This window comes from Hyperolius riggenbachi, chromosome 12 (genome assembly GCF_040937935.1).
Source record: "Hyperolius riggenbachi isolate aHypRig1 chromosome 12, aHypRig1.pri, whole genome shotgun sequence".
Taxonomy (NCBI): domain Eukaryota; kingdom Metazoa; phylum Chordata; class Amphibia; order Anura; family Hyperoliidae; genus Hyperolius; species Hyperolius riggenbachi.
The window spans coordinates 23,771,645-23,787,261 of NC_090657.1; the positions used below are offsets into that span (position 1 = coordinate 23,771,645).

Below are 15,617 nucleotides of genomic sequence, written 5' to 3' on the forward strand. Positions count from 1 at the left end.
TTTTTTATTGCAGCTATTAATCTTCATGTCCCCAGCTCTTCTAGTACGCAGTATTCAGCCGCAAAAGAGAAGTTGCAGTGCAGGCTGGGGCGGGGGGAGTTCTCCTTTACTTCCCTCCCCTTCTCCACAGACACAGCTAGTTCAGCCTGATTGGCCTGTGTCACTCTCCCGCCTACTCCTCTCATTGGCTGCCTCCGAGTCTGCCACCGTCCGCCCCCTCCCCGCACTCCAGCCCGACAGGCATCTCTGCGGATTCATTCAGTGGGCACCTCCTCATCCAATGCTGTCCTGCATCATTGTAGAGCATAGCAGGGAAGAATATTTACAGCGCACACAGACTCGTCTCAACATGGTTCCAGGCGATGGAGCTGCACTTATTCTTCTCCACTAGGTGCTGTAATGCTGCGGGACGAGCGGGGATGCTGCAGGGTTGAGGGTAAATGCAGGGGGAATCCCTATGGATATAGTAGCAGGGCTGGGGGGTTCCTATGGATGCTAATGCTATTGCTATGCGGAGGAGGGGGGAATAAGGGAGGAAGTGACCTAAGCATTGGCTTCAGCTAGAGGGGCTAAAGATGGCCCCTGCTAGCAAACAGAATTCTCTCCATTTACCTTTTTTATTTTATAAAATTCACAGAATTCAACACGTGGACAGTGCAATACATCTATTATGTAAGTAGAGCAAGTATTTATCTACTTATTTATGTAGTTTTTTTTATCTGGCATAGCATGGCTGACAGCTCCTCTTTAAAGGGACTCCGAGCAGTGCAGAAACTATGGAAAGATGCATATCATTTTAAAGCTCTCTTTCTCCTCTTTCCAATGATATATAAACCACCGCCCTACGCCTTTTAGTTTCCACTATTTTTGCGATCGAAATTGCCGCTGCCGCGACTTCGATCACGAAAATAGAGAAAACTAAAAGGCGTAGGGCGACGATTTAGGTGTCGCCAGAAAGAGGAGAAAGAGAGCTTTAAAATGATATCCATCTTTCCATAGTTACATTGTATTACACAGGCGACTTTTTCTGCTGAATGGAGCTGCTGACTTTGAGAAAAAGTCACAATTTCGATCGCGAAAATAGTGAAAACTAAAAGGCGTAGGGCGGTGGTTTATATATCATTGGAAAGAGGAGAAAGAGAGCTTTAAAATGATATGCATCTTTACATAGTTTCTGCACTGCTCGGAGTCCCTTTAAACAGACTCTGAAGTCTCTAAAAAAAAACATTTATTACAACATTCCCTTTAACATAATAGCCCTACCTAAACCGCTGCATCCCCGCCACTCTACGCTAACTAAATCCCCCCAAACTCCCCGGGGGGGCACTCCGGGCTGCGCTTCCGTGTGAGGCAGGGCTATGAGCCGCATATCGCCGCCTCTCCCTCGCCCCTCAGTCTTCCTTCACTGAGAGGGGCGGGGGAGAGGCGGAGATCCGCCGCTGATACACATGTGAGGCAGGGCTGCAGCTCATAGCCCGGCCTCACACGGAAGCGCACAAGGCAGCAAAATCCACGACCAAGAAAGTCGTGGATTTTGCAGGGGAGAGGGAGGGTGCGTTAGGGGGGATTTAGATAGCTTACAGCCGCGGGGATGTGGCGGTTTAGTTAGGGCTAATATGTTAAACAGGATTTTGTTATAAAAAACGGATTTTAAAGAGACTTCAGTGTCTCTTTAAAGCCCATAAATCCTCGTTTTCAAAAACCCATAGCAAGGCTAGTTCTCACTAGCTCAGCAATACCCTGACCGTCTCAGTAATGCCTGGTGATATTTTCCATAGCGAGCTCCTCCCCTTCCAGGTGCCATAATGGTCTTCTAAGCTAGGTCTATGTCAGTGCTACCTTATTCAGAAGATAGTGGTAGCACCTGGTGGGAGGAGGAGGCTACGTTACCACTAAACCTACATGAAATAACCGTGAAAAGCAGTGAGCACTAGCCTTGCTGTTTGTTTTTTCTTTTCTAATTGGGGTATTGATGAGCTTTCAACTGAATAGAAACCAAATTGATTTTTTTTTTTCTTTTAGGGAAATTCAGTCAAAGTGATTGAATCTTCCAGAGAACAATTGACTCCAATGTAGGTGACTCGTAAACCTCCAGTTGATTTTGGACAGTGCGAATTCTAAAGTCTCGCACACGCTTCATTAACGTCAGCTGAGGCTGCTGATAGCGACAGCTTCAGCCAAAATTCAGGCATGTGTACATAGGCGCCTGATCCCTGAACCCACATGCAATCAGCTCCCCCCCCCCCCCCCCGCTACGGCCGATTCAACTGCCCCGTGTCTGTGCAGCCTGGCCCAGCAATGTTGCCTTAGCGTATTGGGTACCGATCTCCAACGGCACCATCCATCAAAGGTGTGTACTCACCTTAAAGCAGACCTTAAAGTGAACCTCCAGACTAAAAATCTACTCAGCAGTGCTGAAAAGGCTTGATGTTTCGTTAACAGTTTCACAGCATTAGAACTTTGTTTTTCTTACCAAAGCATCATTTTTAGCTGCATTTTTAGCTAAGCTCCACCCATAAAAGAAAACTGCCCGGGATTTTTTTTCCTGATGCTGTGCAAAGCATGATGGGATTTCCTATGTTCTTATTCACGTTCCCTAGCAACTGGGAGGGGTGATCAGCACACAGGACAGTTGGAACTGTGTCTCACGCTCCCTGTCACCTCCTTTCAACCAAAAAGATGGCTGCCCTCAAGGAATCACAAACATTTGCCTGTTCTTTAAAAAAAGGGAGGGTAAGAGATTATATTACCTATCTATTTTAAGTAACATCACTAATTTAACTTAATGACAGTATTTTTGTTTAGGCTGAAGTTCCTCTTTAACTCAGAACTTCCTCTCTGCTCTAGAAGATGAGCAGCAGCATAATAACCTTTAAAGAAAAAAATGTCTTTGTTACAGCCAATACAGATTCTGCAATAAATCTGCAGTGGGTCTACTTCCTGCTTTCATGGAAGCAGGCAGTGTTATAATCCTGTGTTTACAAATTAGCTGCTCTGCTGAGGCAGCCAGCTGACACAGCTGATAGATCGAATGACTGTTGTGATTAGTCACCAATAAGGGGAAAATAGAGAGGCTAAACTATCTAAATACATACAGGGTGCATGTCTCTTTGTTTTCCTTCTGCCCTACGCAAGAGTTCAGGTCTGAATCAGATTTCAGCAGTGCATTGCCCTTTAATTCAAAGAACCACTATCGTGATAAAATTGTAAAATTTAAAATGCATAAAAATAAAATTTACATTTCTCTCAAACTAAAATGCACTATCAATATTTTTTTTCCTTTGCTGCTGACCCTTAGGCTGGGAATACACAAGTTTTTTCGGCAAATTTACAGTCCGATCGATTTTCCGATCAATTTCCACTCCTATGAGAAAATCTATCAGAAAAAATCAGATCGGACCTGTCAAATCTATCGAGCCATCTATCTGCCAAAAAAACTCATGGCGTATTCCCAGCATTACAGTAGGTAGTAATCCTCGACAGATTTGTCTATCTCATCATAGGATAGGATTCTCAGTATTACCTTTTATTTATACATCAGGGGTCCGCGTATTGGGCCGCGGGATGTTTTGTGCCTGGCCGCGGGTCTGCTCGTATCTCAGCAACGCATCTCGCAGCTGCTGTGTAGAGTTAGGAAGCAGGGCAGCAGTTCCCATGGTAACTGGTAACAGCGATATACATCGCTGCTACAGTGAGCCGCTCTCCTGCTTCCTGACTCAACGCAGCAGCCACGAGATGCACTGCTGTGAGCGATTATGACATTACACGCACGCAGAGGGGCCGGCTGGGACTATGGAGGAAGCGGCTGCCAGCTCATACTGTAACAGGAGGGGCAGCTGCGCGGTGGAGGGGTGAGCACGCACTGAGGCAACCATACTAGCTATACTGGGGGCACCTATGCTATCTATACAGGGGCAACCATACTAGCTATACTGCTGCAACACACTCTCCTTCACTCCCCACATCCAAAATCTCACAAAGTCCTGCAACTTCCACCTTCGTAATGGCCCATACTCACGGGCTACAATTGTCGCGCGCGCGTTGCGGCGACAGGTCGCCCATGAGTATGAGACGCAACACGGGCGCGCACCCCGAATCGTCGCTGCTGTCGCCAGGCGATTGGCGCAGTCAATCGCCTAGCGACAGTTGCCGCCGCAACTGTCGCTAGTCCGCGTGTGTATGCGGACTAGCGACAGCAACCTGATAGCCAGAGAACTGAGTTTCCGGCTGGGGGGAGGAACATCGGCGACAGCTTCCATCGCACAGCTGATTCCTCTTCCGCGTGTGTACGCGGAGGGATCTGGCGACGAGCTGTCACCGGCCAGTCGCGCACACGCTCACGTGTGCTGGTGACAGGCCACAAATGTAGCCCGTGAGTATGGGCCATAACATCTGTAAGATTCGCCCTTTCCTGACCTCTGCCACCACCAAACTCCTCCTCCATGCCCTCATAATTTCCCGCCTCGACTACTGCAATGACCTTCTGTCTGGTCTCCCTATGACCCGAATAGCCCTGCTGCAGTCCATCATGAATGCGGCAGCCAGAATTATCCACTCCTCCCATCACTCCACTAGGGCTGCTCCCCTCCTAGAATCCCTCCTCTGGCTTCCTATCCAGTCCAGAATCAGATTCAAGATTGTGTCTGACCTACAAATCCGTCCACAAAACCTGTCCAACCTACATTTCTGATCTTACTCAGAGATACACACCAAGCCGTTCACTCCGCTCCTCCAATGAACTTCGCCTGACCGTCCCCTGCATCACCCAGTCCCATGCATGCCTCCAAGACTTCTCAAGAGCCACTCCAACACTATGGAACTCCCTACCTCCACCCATTAGGGCAGCCCCCTCCTTCAACACCTTCAAGAAGGCCCTCAAAACTCACCTTTTCACTCTGGCCTACCACCCCTCACAATTGCTCTAAACCCACAGCTGAACTCTGGTCCCCTACCTCTCGTGTCCCTACCTCTCCCTCTAGATTTTAAGCCTTTGGGTAGGGTCGTCATCCTTTTGTGTCCCACCTGATTATGCACCTCCATTACTGTGCACCCATGCTATGCATTTGAGTGAACCTAACTTGCCTAATCTCCATGCTCCCCTCCAGTGACTGACTAAGCATTACCTGGTACTCATACTGTGCTGTGTGATCTGGTTTTCTTGTATTCCTGTATTGTCATATTGCTGTATGTCACCCCTAAATATTGTCTGTAACCTAAATTAATGTCCAGCGCTGCGTAATATGTTGGCGCTTTATAAATACAATAAATAATAATAATAACTATACTATCTATACTGGGGCAAATATAATACCTATACAGCGGCAACTATACTATCTATACTTGGACAACTGTACTAGCTACCTACCTATTCTGGGGCAAATATACTATCTATACTGGGGAAACTATACTAGCAATACTGGGGCAACTATACTAGCTATACTGGGGCAACTATACTAGCTATACTGGGGCAACTAAACTATACTACTTATACTGGGGCAACTACACTTGCAATCCTGGGGTAACTAAACTCCCTATACTGGGGCAAATGGGGGGGGGGTGTATACCATTGTCTGTAGTATTATGTACCCCATGTTTTTTTCTTACTTTGTACAGCACCATGGAATATGTTAGCTCTTTATAAATCAGTACTGTAATAACTCTTCAAAATGAGGGAGGGATTCGATTAGTGTCCTTATCGTACCCAACATAGAAGCTTTCTGTTATTTTCATGCTGAGATAAGCTAGTTACTGTAACTAAAATAAACCACTTCCCACAATTCCACAGGCACTGTACTGTTACTAAAGTTAGGTAAAGGCAACCAAACCAGGTAGAAAGAAAAAAAATGGCAAAAAAAGTGGGTTTACATCCAGTATTTTGAGGGGCACTAATAATTTTTGGGCAATTTTTTAAAAATGTTTTGGATGTTTACAACCCATTAATTAAGCCTATTGGGGAAATATCTAATTCAGAGTTTAAGCATAACGTTTCCATGACTTCACGTCACATGATCCTCTGCGATTACTCATAGCTCCACTCTCTACCAAATAATGACTATTGTCCTGTATAAACACTGGAAGTGCTTTGTGTGTCATCCTCTAAATCCACTGAATCCCCAACAAAGGAGCAGACAGAGTGTATTTGTCTTCTTCTGAGCTTATTTGCTAAGTCCTTAAAGGGACTCAGAGCTCAAAATAAAAACGAAATCGGTACTCACCTGGGGCTTTCTGCAGCCCAGTGTAGGTCGGGAGGTCCCACAGCGTCCATCTGGCTCCTCTCCCAGGCCTTCGCTCAGAAATGGCTCCCCAGCAGCTCCCGGCGACACTGGGCCCAAGTGTCGGGCTCTCTCTTCCTGAAACGTCACGTCACGTCTGACGTCACCACACCGGCCGCCTCGTGTCATCACGGCGGCCGGTGTGACAGCCCGACACTCTGGCCCAGTGTCGCCGGGGGCCGCCGGGGAGCCATTTCTGGCCAGGCCCTGGGAGAAGAGCCAGATGGACACCGTGGGACCTCCCGACCTACGGTGGGCTGCAGAAAACTCCAGGTGAGTACCGATTTCGTTTTTATTTTGAGCTCGGAGTCCCTTTAAGGTGCCCATACACTTATAAATTTACAGCAGATTCGACCATCAGATCGATTTCTGTCAGATGCCTGTCAAGTTGAATCTGACAGTGTTCTATCTGATGTGTACCACACTCTAGGAACAGATCTATTGAAAATCGATTTATATGCATTATTGCACCATTAGATCCAATGCAACTCCATGGGCCATGGATCTATCTGCCAGCAGCAAACCATCAATTTGCTGATTTGAAAGAATCGATTTCTGATCGACCGATTCTTTAGAATCGATGGCTGAAATCGACCAGTGTATGGGCCCCTTTAGTTGTAAACAAGTAGCATTCACATTGACAGTACCCTGCCTCCATGTACTACAGAGTAAAAACCCCTCATATTTTGACGCAAGATTTACATTATTTGTTTACATGAAAAAAAAAAAGGCAGGGTAAACTGTTAATTCAGACAGGCAAAACTTCACAATAAGGGCAGAGGCAGTGTGGAGATTTATTTAATGCTTGTTTGTGACAGGTTTGCTTAAAGTTGTGACAATATATTTTTCCCCTTCTTGTACTCATAGGAGGGAAAATGGAATGATAGTCCATGCAACCAGACCCTGCCCTCTATCTGCAAGAAGCCTGGATTGGTCACCCAGGGGACTACTGAGGACAATCATGGGTGCCAAAAGGTACTAGCAGGGTATGCTGGGATTTGTAGTTCCTTAATATACATGTACTCTTAGGTGCTTTGTGCAGTATGCATACTGTATTGGTAACAGCTATTCACTGATATGGGACAAAGAACCAAAGGAAAGTCCAGCTCTCCTCCTCCAGTTAGAATGAGTCAGAGAACCTGAAAGATAAAACTCAGAGGACAAGACCAAGAATCACAATAGTTATGTATTTTCAAGATATCTAGAAGGTACCGTGTTTCCCCTAAAGTAAGACATCCCCTAAGAATAGGCCCTAGCAGGAATTCCTAGCATGCTTGAAATATAAGACATCCCCCGAATGTAAGCCCTACCTGGCAGCAGCCCACATGACACCAGCAAGTCACGCGCAATACAAAGCCTGAATACAAAATAGCAGCAGTATAGTGTGAGTTCTACAGTCCTGTATATGTGTATCAGGAAATGTGTGTTTTCTTTGGAGCCAGCCCTGCTGATCTGTTGTGATAAGCATCAGCAGAACTTTACCTCGTCACCTTTTCCCAGGACACACAGCTGAGCCTGACTGAGGCCCAGTGCACACCAAAACCTCTAGCAGATCCGCAATATGCTAGCAGTTTTGGGAGCGGATTTCAAAACGATTCTAGGTATGTTTAGAGAGGTTTTCTAAACATGGCTAGCGGTTTTGGGTGCGTTTTTGTGTAGCAGATTACACATATTGTTACAGTAAAAGCTGTTACTGAACAGCTTCTGTAACAAAAACGCCTGTCAAACCGCTCTGAAGTAGCGTTTTTCCTATACTTTACATTGAGGACGAAACGCTTCTGCAAACCGCAAACGTGCAGCAGGAGGCACGTTTGCGGCTGGGCAAAAACCTCAAACCGCCCGTGTGCACCATCCCATTGCAATACGTTAGCCAAGCGTTTTTACAGGCGGATGCGGCCGGCGGATCGCTCCAAAAACCGCTCGGTGTGCACTAGGCCTAAGAGTTCTCTGCCTGCAAGAAATAGTCTCTTCCCCACATGATCAGCAGAATCAGTTTCTTGTAAGTGAGAACCAATATCTGCAAACCACAAGCTCTGTGCATGCTGCTTGTGTTGCAGCATGGCATGCAGTATATACATTTTGTAAGGGAAAACTACGAGTGTTTCCCCCAAAAATAAGACATCCTCTGAAAATAAGCCCTAGCACATCTTTTGGAGCAAAAATTAATATAAGACATTTTCTTATTTTCGGGGAAACAAGGTAATCTACTGTAATAAGAGTGACACTCACAAACCATGCTGTGCTAAAGACAACCACTATGACGAGAGTCTGGAAAACGTGCGGATCCTCAAGTATTTGGAGAGAACAGGGAGCCCCTTATGGTGTATTAATGAATCAATGAATTGGTGGGGGAAATAAATATTGTACTCACAAACCAAAGTTGCAAAATGACAACCACAGTAAAAAGCTTTGAGTGCGGTGAGTCCAACCTCTCTGTAGAGCACATTGATCTCCTCTGGTTCGGTTGCTCCTCAAAGTAAAAGGATATAGTGAGCACCAGAAGGGTCTCTTAGGTAAAAGAGGGCCGGCAACTGACCTACCTAAAAACCATCCCCTACTGGGGATGGAGCAAATCTAAAGCCGACCACTCACCGCAGCGACGAGGAAGATGGGTCCAGCGACGACATCTTCCAGCCAGTATATGTGCAACGTTACATGACGGGGGGGCGAACAGGAAGTCAAGCAATCGCGATACTTTGTGCGGAGTCGTTGGGATCTTAAAGATCCGATTTACTGTGACGGTCCTTATCACCACGCGATGCTAAATGACGTCCATGTGATCGCCCATCGGTACCCACGCCGCGAGATCGCTGAAGCAATTGCTCGTCACTCAAAGTATTGTCGGTTGCTGGGAAAATCGACTCGTGCCATGCAGCACTGGGTCACAGTTTACATCCCAGCCAGGGCACTAACTATATGGAGTTTGTATGTTTTCCCCGTGTCTGCGAGAGCGCTCTGGATTCCTCCCACATTCCCAAAACATACAGAGAAGCTAATTGGCTTCCTCCTAAATTGGCTTTCGACTACAATGGACAAATTAATATTGTAGGGGTTACATTGTGAGCCCCTCTCTGACAGTGACAAGACTATAGACTCTGTAAAACACTGCGACTGATGTCAGTGTTGTACAAATAGTAACATAATATTTTGGTAAAAGTCAACCAATCAGATAAGAGATAGTTAGTCCATATGAAGGTCCACAGCTGCAGACAAACACAGGTACACAATCAATGTTTGAATTTAAAAAGTTACTGTAATTTCCAAAGGTAGTACTGGATTTACACTAATCTCGGCTCTTCCTGTTCAGTAAGCCAGCACCTATTCAGTAAGGAGACCTTGGGCAAGACAGTAAGCGTGTCCCAGTGGCTGCAGCTCCAGCAGGAGAAAAGAGCAAAATAAATGTTATTTGGCTTGTCTAATCAGCCTTATTACTGTGAGAATTGTCCTTGATATATTTGCTTTACTAAATTTGGGGCTTATGTAGGCTTCATGTGAATTCTATCTAATATTTGCAGGTAGTAGGTTTCTAATCAATATTTCCCTAAATGAAGAGGTTGCTATTACTTCACAGCTAACGCCCCCTACTCTCCAGTAAATCATCTGTGTTTGTCATGTTTGGATCCGGTCTGCATTCATCTTGCTCAGTGTACTAAAAACAGAATCAGACAGAAAATGAAGGGTTGCGTGTGAGCACAGCTAACATTAAAAAAACACAGAAATTTTCATAGACATAACATTCTTTTGGCAATATATAATATCTCCATCTAGTGGAGATAAAAGTTGTGACATGCAGTGGATATTATGTTACAAGTTGTATATGTGTAAAGGTGGCCATACATTACTCTACTTGCAGTATCAATATCGCACAGATTAGATCATATTTTGATAATGATGATACTGATTCAATCTGGCAGAGATTGATCCAGTAACGTGGCCACCTGATTTCTGTTTCAATCAAATTAAGCTGAAATGGATCGAAATGACCAATCCGGCATGCTGGGAAGATCTTGCTGAAAGGCGCTCAGTCGGTGCGCAGTGGTAGTGTAGTCAGATTTCCCCCCAACCAGCAGACTCCTGATCGATCTTCCCTTCCATATGTAATACTTACCCCGTGGACATGTGGTGAGTTATTACATACATGCTACTCCCTATGTACATGTGTGCTCACCAAGACAAATTACTGCTGTACTACATACTACATACATGCAGCGGGGTCACGGGGTACAGGTGCCCCCAGATGAAGAAAGACGCGGAGGAGATGGTTTACCAGCGGACAGGTGAGCCAAAATGACACTGCACACTTACCATGGGTCCAAGGGGTATGCATTATAGTGCAGTACGTCCGGAACAAATTGTAGAAGACAAATTAACGATAAGTAATATACTTACAAGTCTGGGTTACCACTAAGGTAACCACTGGAAGTGCGGGCGGGGAGAATTGTAACCTGACCCCACTCAGGTATTAAGAAGTCGCTCTCTGTAGACAGGAGAGAAATGGGGATGCACCCCTCCACCCAGGGTGGACTAGACCTATGAGTGATGTATGATAACAGAGGCGCCAAATTTAGAGTAAAATTATTAAAAACAGTTTAAAAGGAGGGCGGTTGGTGGTTACCACCCTCAGGTATATGATGACCAGCCAATGAGTCGTTATATATAAACAATATAATTTATTATGAGATCTCCAGGCAAACAACGCGTTTCACACGAAGCTGTATCAATACTCGGGCCCAGCGCCAACTGTTGGCGCTGGGCCCGAGTATTGATACAGCTTCGTGTGTCTCCAAATTGATTGCCTGAGGAAACGGGCGTTTGAAACGCGTCGTTTGCCTGGAGATCTCATCGTAAATTATATTCTTTATATATAACGACTCATTGGCTGGTCATCATATACCTGAGGGTGGTAACCACCAACCGCCCTCCTTTTAAACTGTTTTTAATAATTTTACTCTAAATTTGGCGCCTCTGTTATCATACATCACTCATAGATCTCCAATAGAGTTCATGCCTGGCCTCGGGAGCGGGATAGAGGCGGCGCATGGCCGGCAGCGTGCATGTGCAATCACCCGGGTTACGGAGAGGAACAGAGGAGGAATGGTGAAATGTGAAATCGGCAAGGGAACGGTGCTGGAAGAAGCCCCCGGTAAGTAACTGGGCAATTATTTATTTATTTATTTTCAGTTACTGTATATTCCTGCGTATAAGACTACTTTTTAACCCTTGAAAATCTTCTGAAAAGTTAGGGGTCGTCTTATACGCCGGGTGTCACTGATGCCGGGTGATACACCCTATCCTGTTACCGCCTCTCAGATCTCCCTGCTGAGGGAGCGCAATCTATTCTTCCATACCGCTCTGATAAACAGGTAGACAAGGAGAGCTGACCAGTCTACTTAAGGAGAGTTGACCAATGCAACAAGTCAATGGACTATATACTGGGTAACACATACGGTACAGCACCAGTATCTGTTCATACACAGCACCAGCAGGGGCGTAGCAATAGGGGGTGCAGCGGTAGCGACCGCATCGGGGCCCTTGGGCCAGAGGGGCCCCGAAGGGCCCTCTCTCAACTACAGTATTAGTTCTCTATTGGTCCTGTGCTCATAATAATCACTTCTATATATACATTGAGTAGTGGTAAACATTAACAAGCTCTACCCCATCCCCTTCTTGCACCTCTGACACTGTAGTTGCCATTGGCAGGTTTTGGTGCGCCGTATCAATTGTTATGTATAGAGTGCCTGGGGGGCCCCATTGTAAAACTCGCATCGGGGCCCACAGCTCCTTAGCTACGCCACTGAGCACCAGTACATGATTTTTTTATTTTAATTTGGTGTGCGTTGGAAGAGGGGTAGTCTTATACGGCGAGTATATCCCAAACTCTATATTTTAACTGGAAAAATTGGGGGTCGTCTTATACGCCCAGTCGTCTTATACACCGGAATATACGGTAAGTGCCCTTTTAAGCATAGTTTTACTTTATGGTATAATAATATAATTCTTAACTACTTTAGGGCTGGAGATGGCATAGTCCTTCCTGTTACTGGTGGGGTGATGAGCAGCTGACGTACAATGAAGCCCTCAAGTCATGCGCTGACCGCTCCTCTAGGCTGGTCACTGTGAGGAACAGGTGAATGTGCTACATACTTACTTGTCAATATTTACATGATCATGTCAGCTTTTTATGGTGTGCTGAAGCCAATGATGCTATCCAGGAGACTGTAGCTTAGTGTGGCTGCACTCCTCTTTTAAAATCAGTTTGTCATTCATGAAATTTGAACACTTGTTGCGTGGGTGAAGCTCAAAAATAACCTGTTTTACTGGCTGGTACAGGCAGTCTCCTACTTACAATCAGGTTCTGTTCGGTGAGTTTGTAAGTTGAGTCGTGGGTTATCCATGGCAGAGCCGGGACAAGGTCCTTCAGCACCCAAGGCAGAGACAGCAAAGTGCGCCCCTCCATCCCTGCCACCCCAGCCGTCACACACTGATTGCTATTAGACTAAGAGGCGCCCCAGGGCCCCCAACATCCCCACACCTTAATCTCTAGTTATCTGGCTTGCAGTCACTGCTATGTATCCCCTTTTCTTATTTCTTTCTGCTTCAAACACAATTGGGAATGACAGCTGAATGAATGTGCGCCCCCTCCTACACTGCGCCCTGAGGCTGGAGCCTCTTCAGCCTCTGCCTCGGCCCGGCCCTGATCCATGGTGAAACATAGATAAATTATTTACTTTTGGACAACTCTGGATTTGGACATAAGATATTGTAAACAAAGTTTTTCTGTTTTCAATGTGCTATTTTCAATGTGCTTTTACGTCAACTACCTTTTACCAATGTTTTAAACTTACCAATATATAAGATCCAGCGTTGACCAAAGTTTGTCCACATGGTTGAAAGGCTGGAAAAATTAGTTACTTTGCACTTTCCCAGATAAAGGAGAGATGTGTTTTGTAGCTCTGGCAGAGTCTTTAGTTTTCCTTCTCTTTTTAAAACAAAACAAATTGTTTCAAAACTGAAATTGCCCCTGATTCAATAAACTTTTCTCCTGAACTTTCTTACAGTGGATGGTTAAACAGAGTAACCAAGCAGCTCAGAGTGACCCAAACCACTAGGAATGTATAGGGGGATAAAAGAGACCGAAAAGCCCTCCTACTAATAAGCAATGCTTGGTGGAATTTGCCTTCTTAAAACAGAAGTAAATTTGCAATAATTCAGCTATAAGTGAACATTTGTGGATACCCACAATGCACCACTACTGAATATGCAAATTATCCCTTTTTTCGCCCTTGAAAGCAAGGCAAGCATCCAGAACCGCTGGTGTATAGCAAGTCTATAGCTTTAAATGTAACACAGCCACACTAACCCCATGATTAAGAACCGTGCTGGTTCAAAACATGTCAGCTTGTTACTCTTTTATCTGATTGGGATACGTCCTGAATACATTTTTGGATTGTGGAGACATCGTGCAGATCTTCACTTGTCATTGTGTCTGGGCTGGGCAGCCCTTGTTCCAGCACTGTCTCCCTCCTGTGAGTAGAGCGGTATCCTTCCTCCCTTTGTCTCGCACCAATCCCACATGTAGACAGCCTGTTTCGGGCTTTTGGCCCTCATCAGTACATGGTAGGGATTGATATGGCTGTATGAGATAGGGCTTGGACCAGTACAACAGAGTAACTAAGCAGCTCAGGGTGACCCAAACCACTAGGGCTCATACATACCTTATCAGCCCTCAACAAGCCAAGAAGTGGTCAAAATAAGTTGTCCCAAATTAACTTTCTGATCTACTTTTAGTACTCAGTATGGCGAAATGGAATCGCTACAACCACCAGTAGATAGCCCAAAGGAGCAGGGATCATGAGTCTCAAAAGTACAGGCAAACAAAAATGTCCCGCTACACCATGGGTGGGTAAAAAACTTTCTTCAATTTTATTGGCACATCAGTAGAACAAAAAGGCTGACGCGTATCGGAGCTCAAGGCTCCTTAATCATAGCCACAGTAGAACAAAAAGGCTGACGCTATGATTAAGGAGCCTTGAGCTCCGATACGCATCAGCCTTTTTGTTCTACTGATGTGCCAATAAAATTGAAGAAAGTTTTTTACCCACCCATGGTGTAGCGGGACATTTTTGTTTGCCTGTACTTTTAGTACTATTTCACTTGAAGTGCTGAAAATGGACTCTGTACACTTCTCCTATGAATTAACTCAGGGGGCATGTTTACGGAGTCCAAGCCATATCTTTGTTATGTGTAAGAAAATGCAAAGGTTATTTAAATGCATACTGAAAATGCATGCATCTGAAAGCGCTGCAAGCTAATTTGGGAATGGGCTTTACTGAAAATTGTTTTACCACTATGAAGGGAGCAGGAAATAGCCAGTAGTAGAATGTTGATAAATGTACCAATATCCTGCTACTTAATTCATATAGTGAAATATCGGTATTATTTTCCGATATTTTACTATCGTCTAACCTCTCCCTACTCCCTACTCTCTCTCACACAGAAACCCCTCAATCTTACCCCCCTCCCCGGTGTGCAACTAACCTTAGCCTCGCCCCTTACCCCCCCCCCCCCCCCCCCATCCATCTCAGTGCATTTTTTGGGGGTACCGTATAATAAATGTATTGATTTATATGAAGACAGAATCTCATGTTTGCTTTTGGGAGGCAAGCCCACCACTTCCTCAATGTTATTGACTTTTATCCTGCTGGCTCCTCTCTTCTACATACAAATGATTCATAAAAATGTTCAGAGGTGTTATTGAAGTTCGGTGATTTCCTATCAGCATCGGATCAGCAGGACCTGAAGCAGACAGGATCTGTTTCTATTGGCTCTGCTCCTGTCAGTCACAGCTTATCTCTGCTTGTGGCTTTCACAGTGTTACTGCTCTCCTATCAATCCCCTATCGCCAGCCCAGAGCAGCCTGTATTTTTTCTACTTGTTATCGCATGTTCGAACTTTTATGAATTGGCATTTACTGACATATTTCCCACTCAAGTAGGTAATTTACCTCAATACTTAGTAATTGTAGCTTTTCATGCGGTAACAGCCTTTATGAATTGACACATTGCTGAGTGCTCGGTAAAGTCAGCTATTCTCAGCATTGCAAGGAACCCCATGTGGTAATGCTTTATGAATCAAGGCCATTGTAGATGCTCTGGGGAGGCTGAGGTGGTATGCAGAGCAAATGGCGTTTCCATTGTAGGGATGCTACAGACTTAGCACATCAGTTTGGGTCAAAAAGTTAAGTGAACTTAAAGTGAATGTTTACCAAGTTAAAAATAAAAAAGTCAGATACTCACCTAAGGAGAGGAAAGGCTCGGTCCTAATGAGCCTTCCCTCTCCTCTCCC

General features: G+C 45.2%; 1 protein-coding gene across 2 annotated transcripts in view; it reads left to right on the forward strand.

Annotated features, from left to right (window-relative positions):
- The window catches only part of MRC2 (mannose receptor C-type 2), a 214,878-nt gene that overhangs the window by 113,656 nt on the left and 85,605 nt on the right, over positions 1–15,617 (forward strand). For both annotated transcript variants that reach the window (XM_068261975.1, XM_068261976.1), the window contains 2 exons: positions 7,140–7,247; positions 12,284–12,399. In XM_068261975.1, the coding sequence (XP_068118076.1) occupies positions 7,140–7,247; positions 12,284–12,399 (224 nt within the window). The remainder of the gene's footprint in view (positions 1–7,139; positions 7,248–12,283; positions 12,400–15,617) is intronic.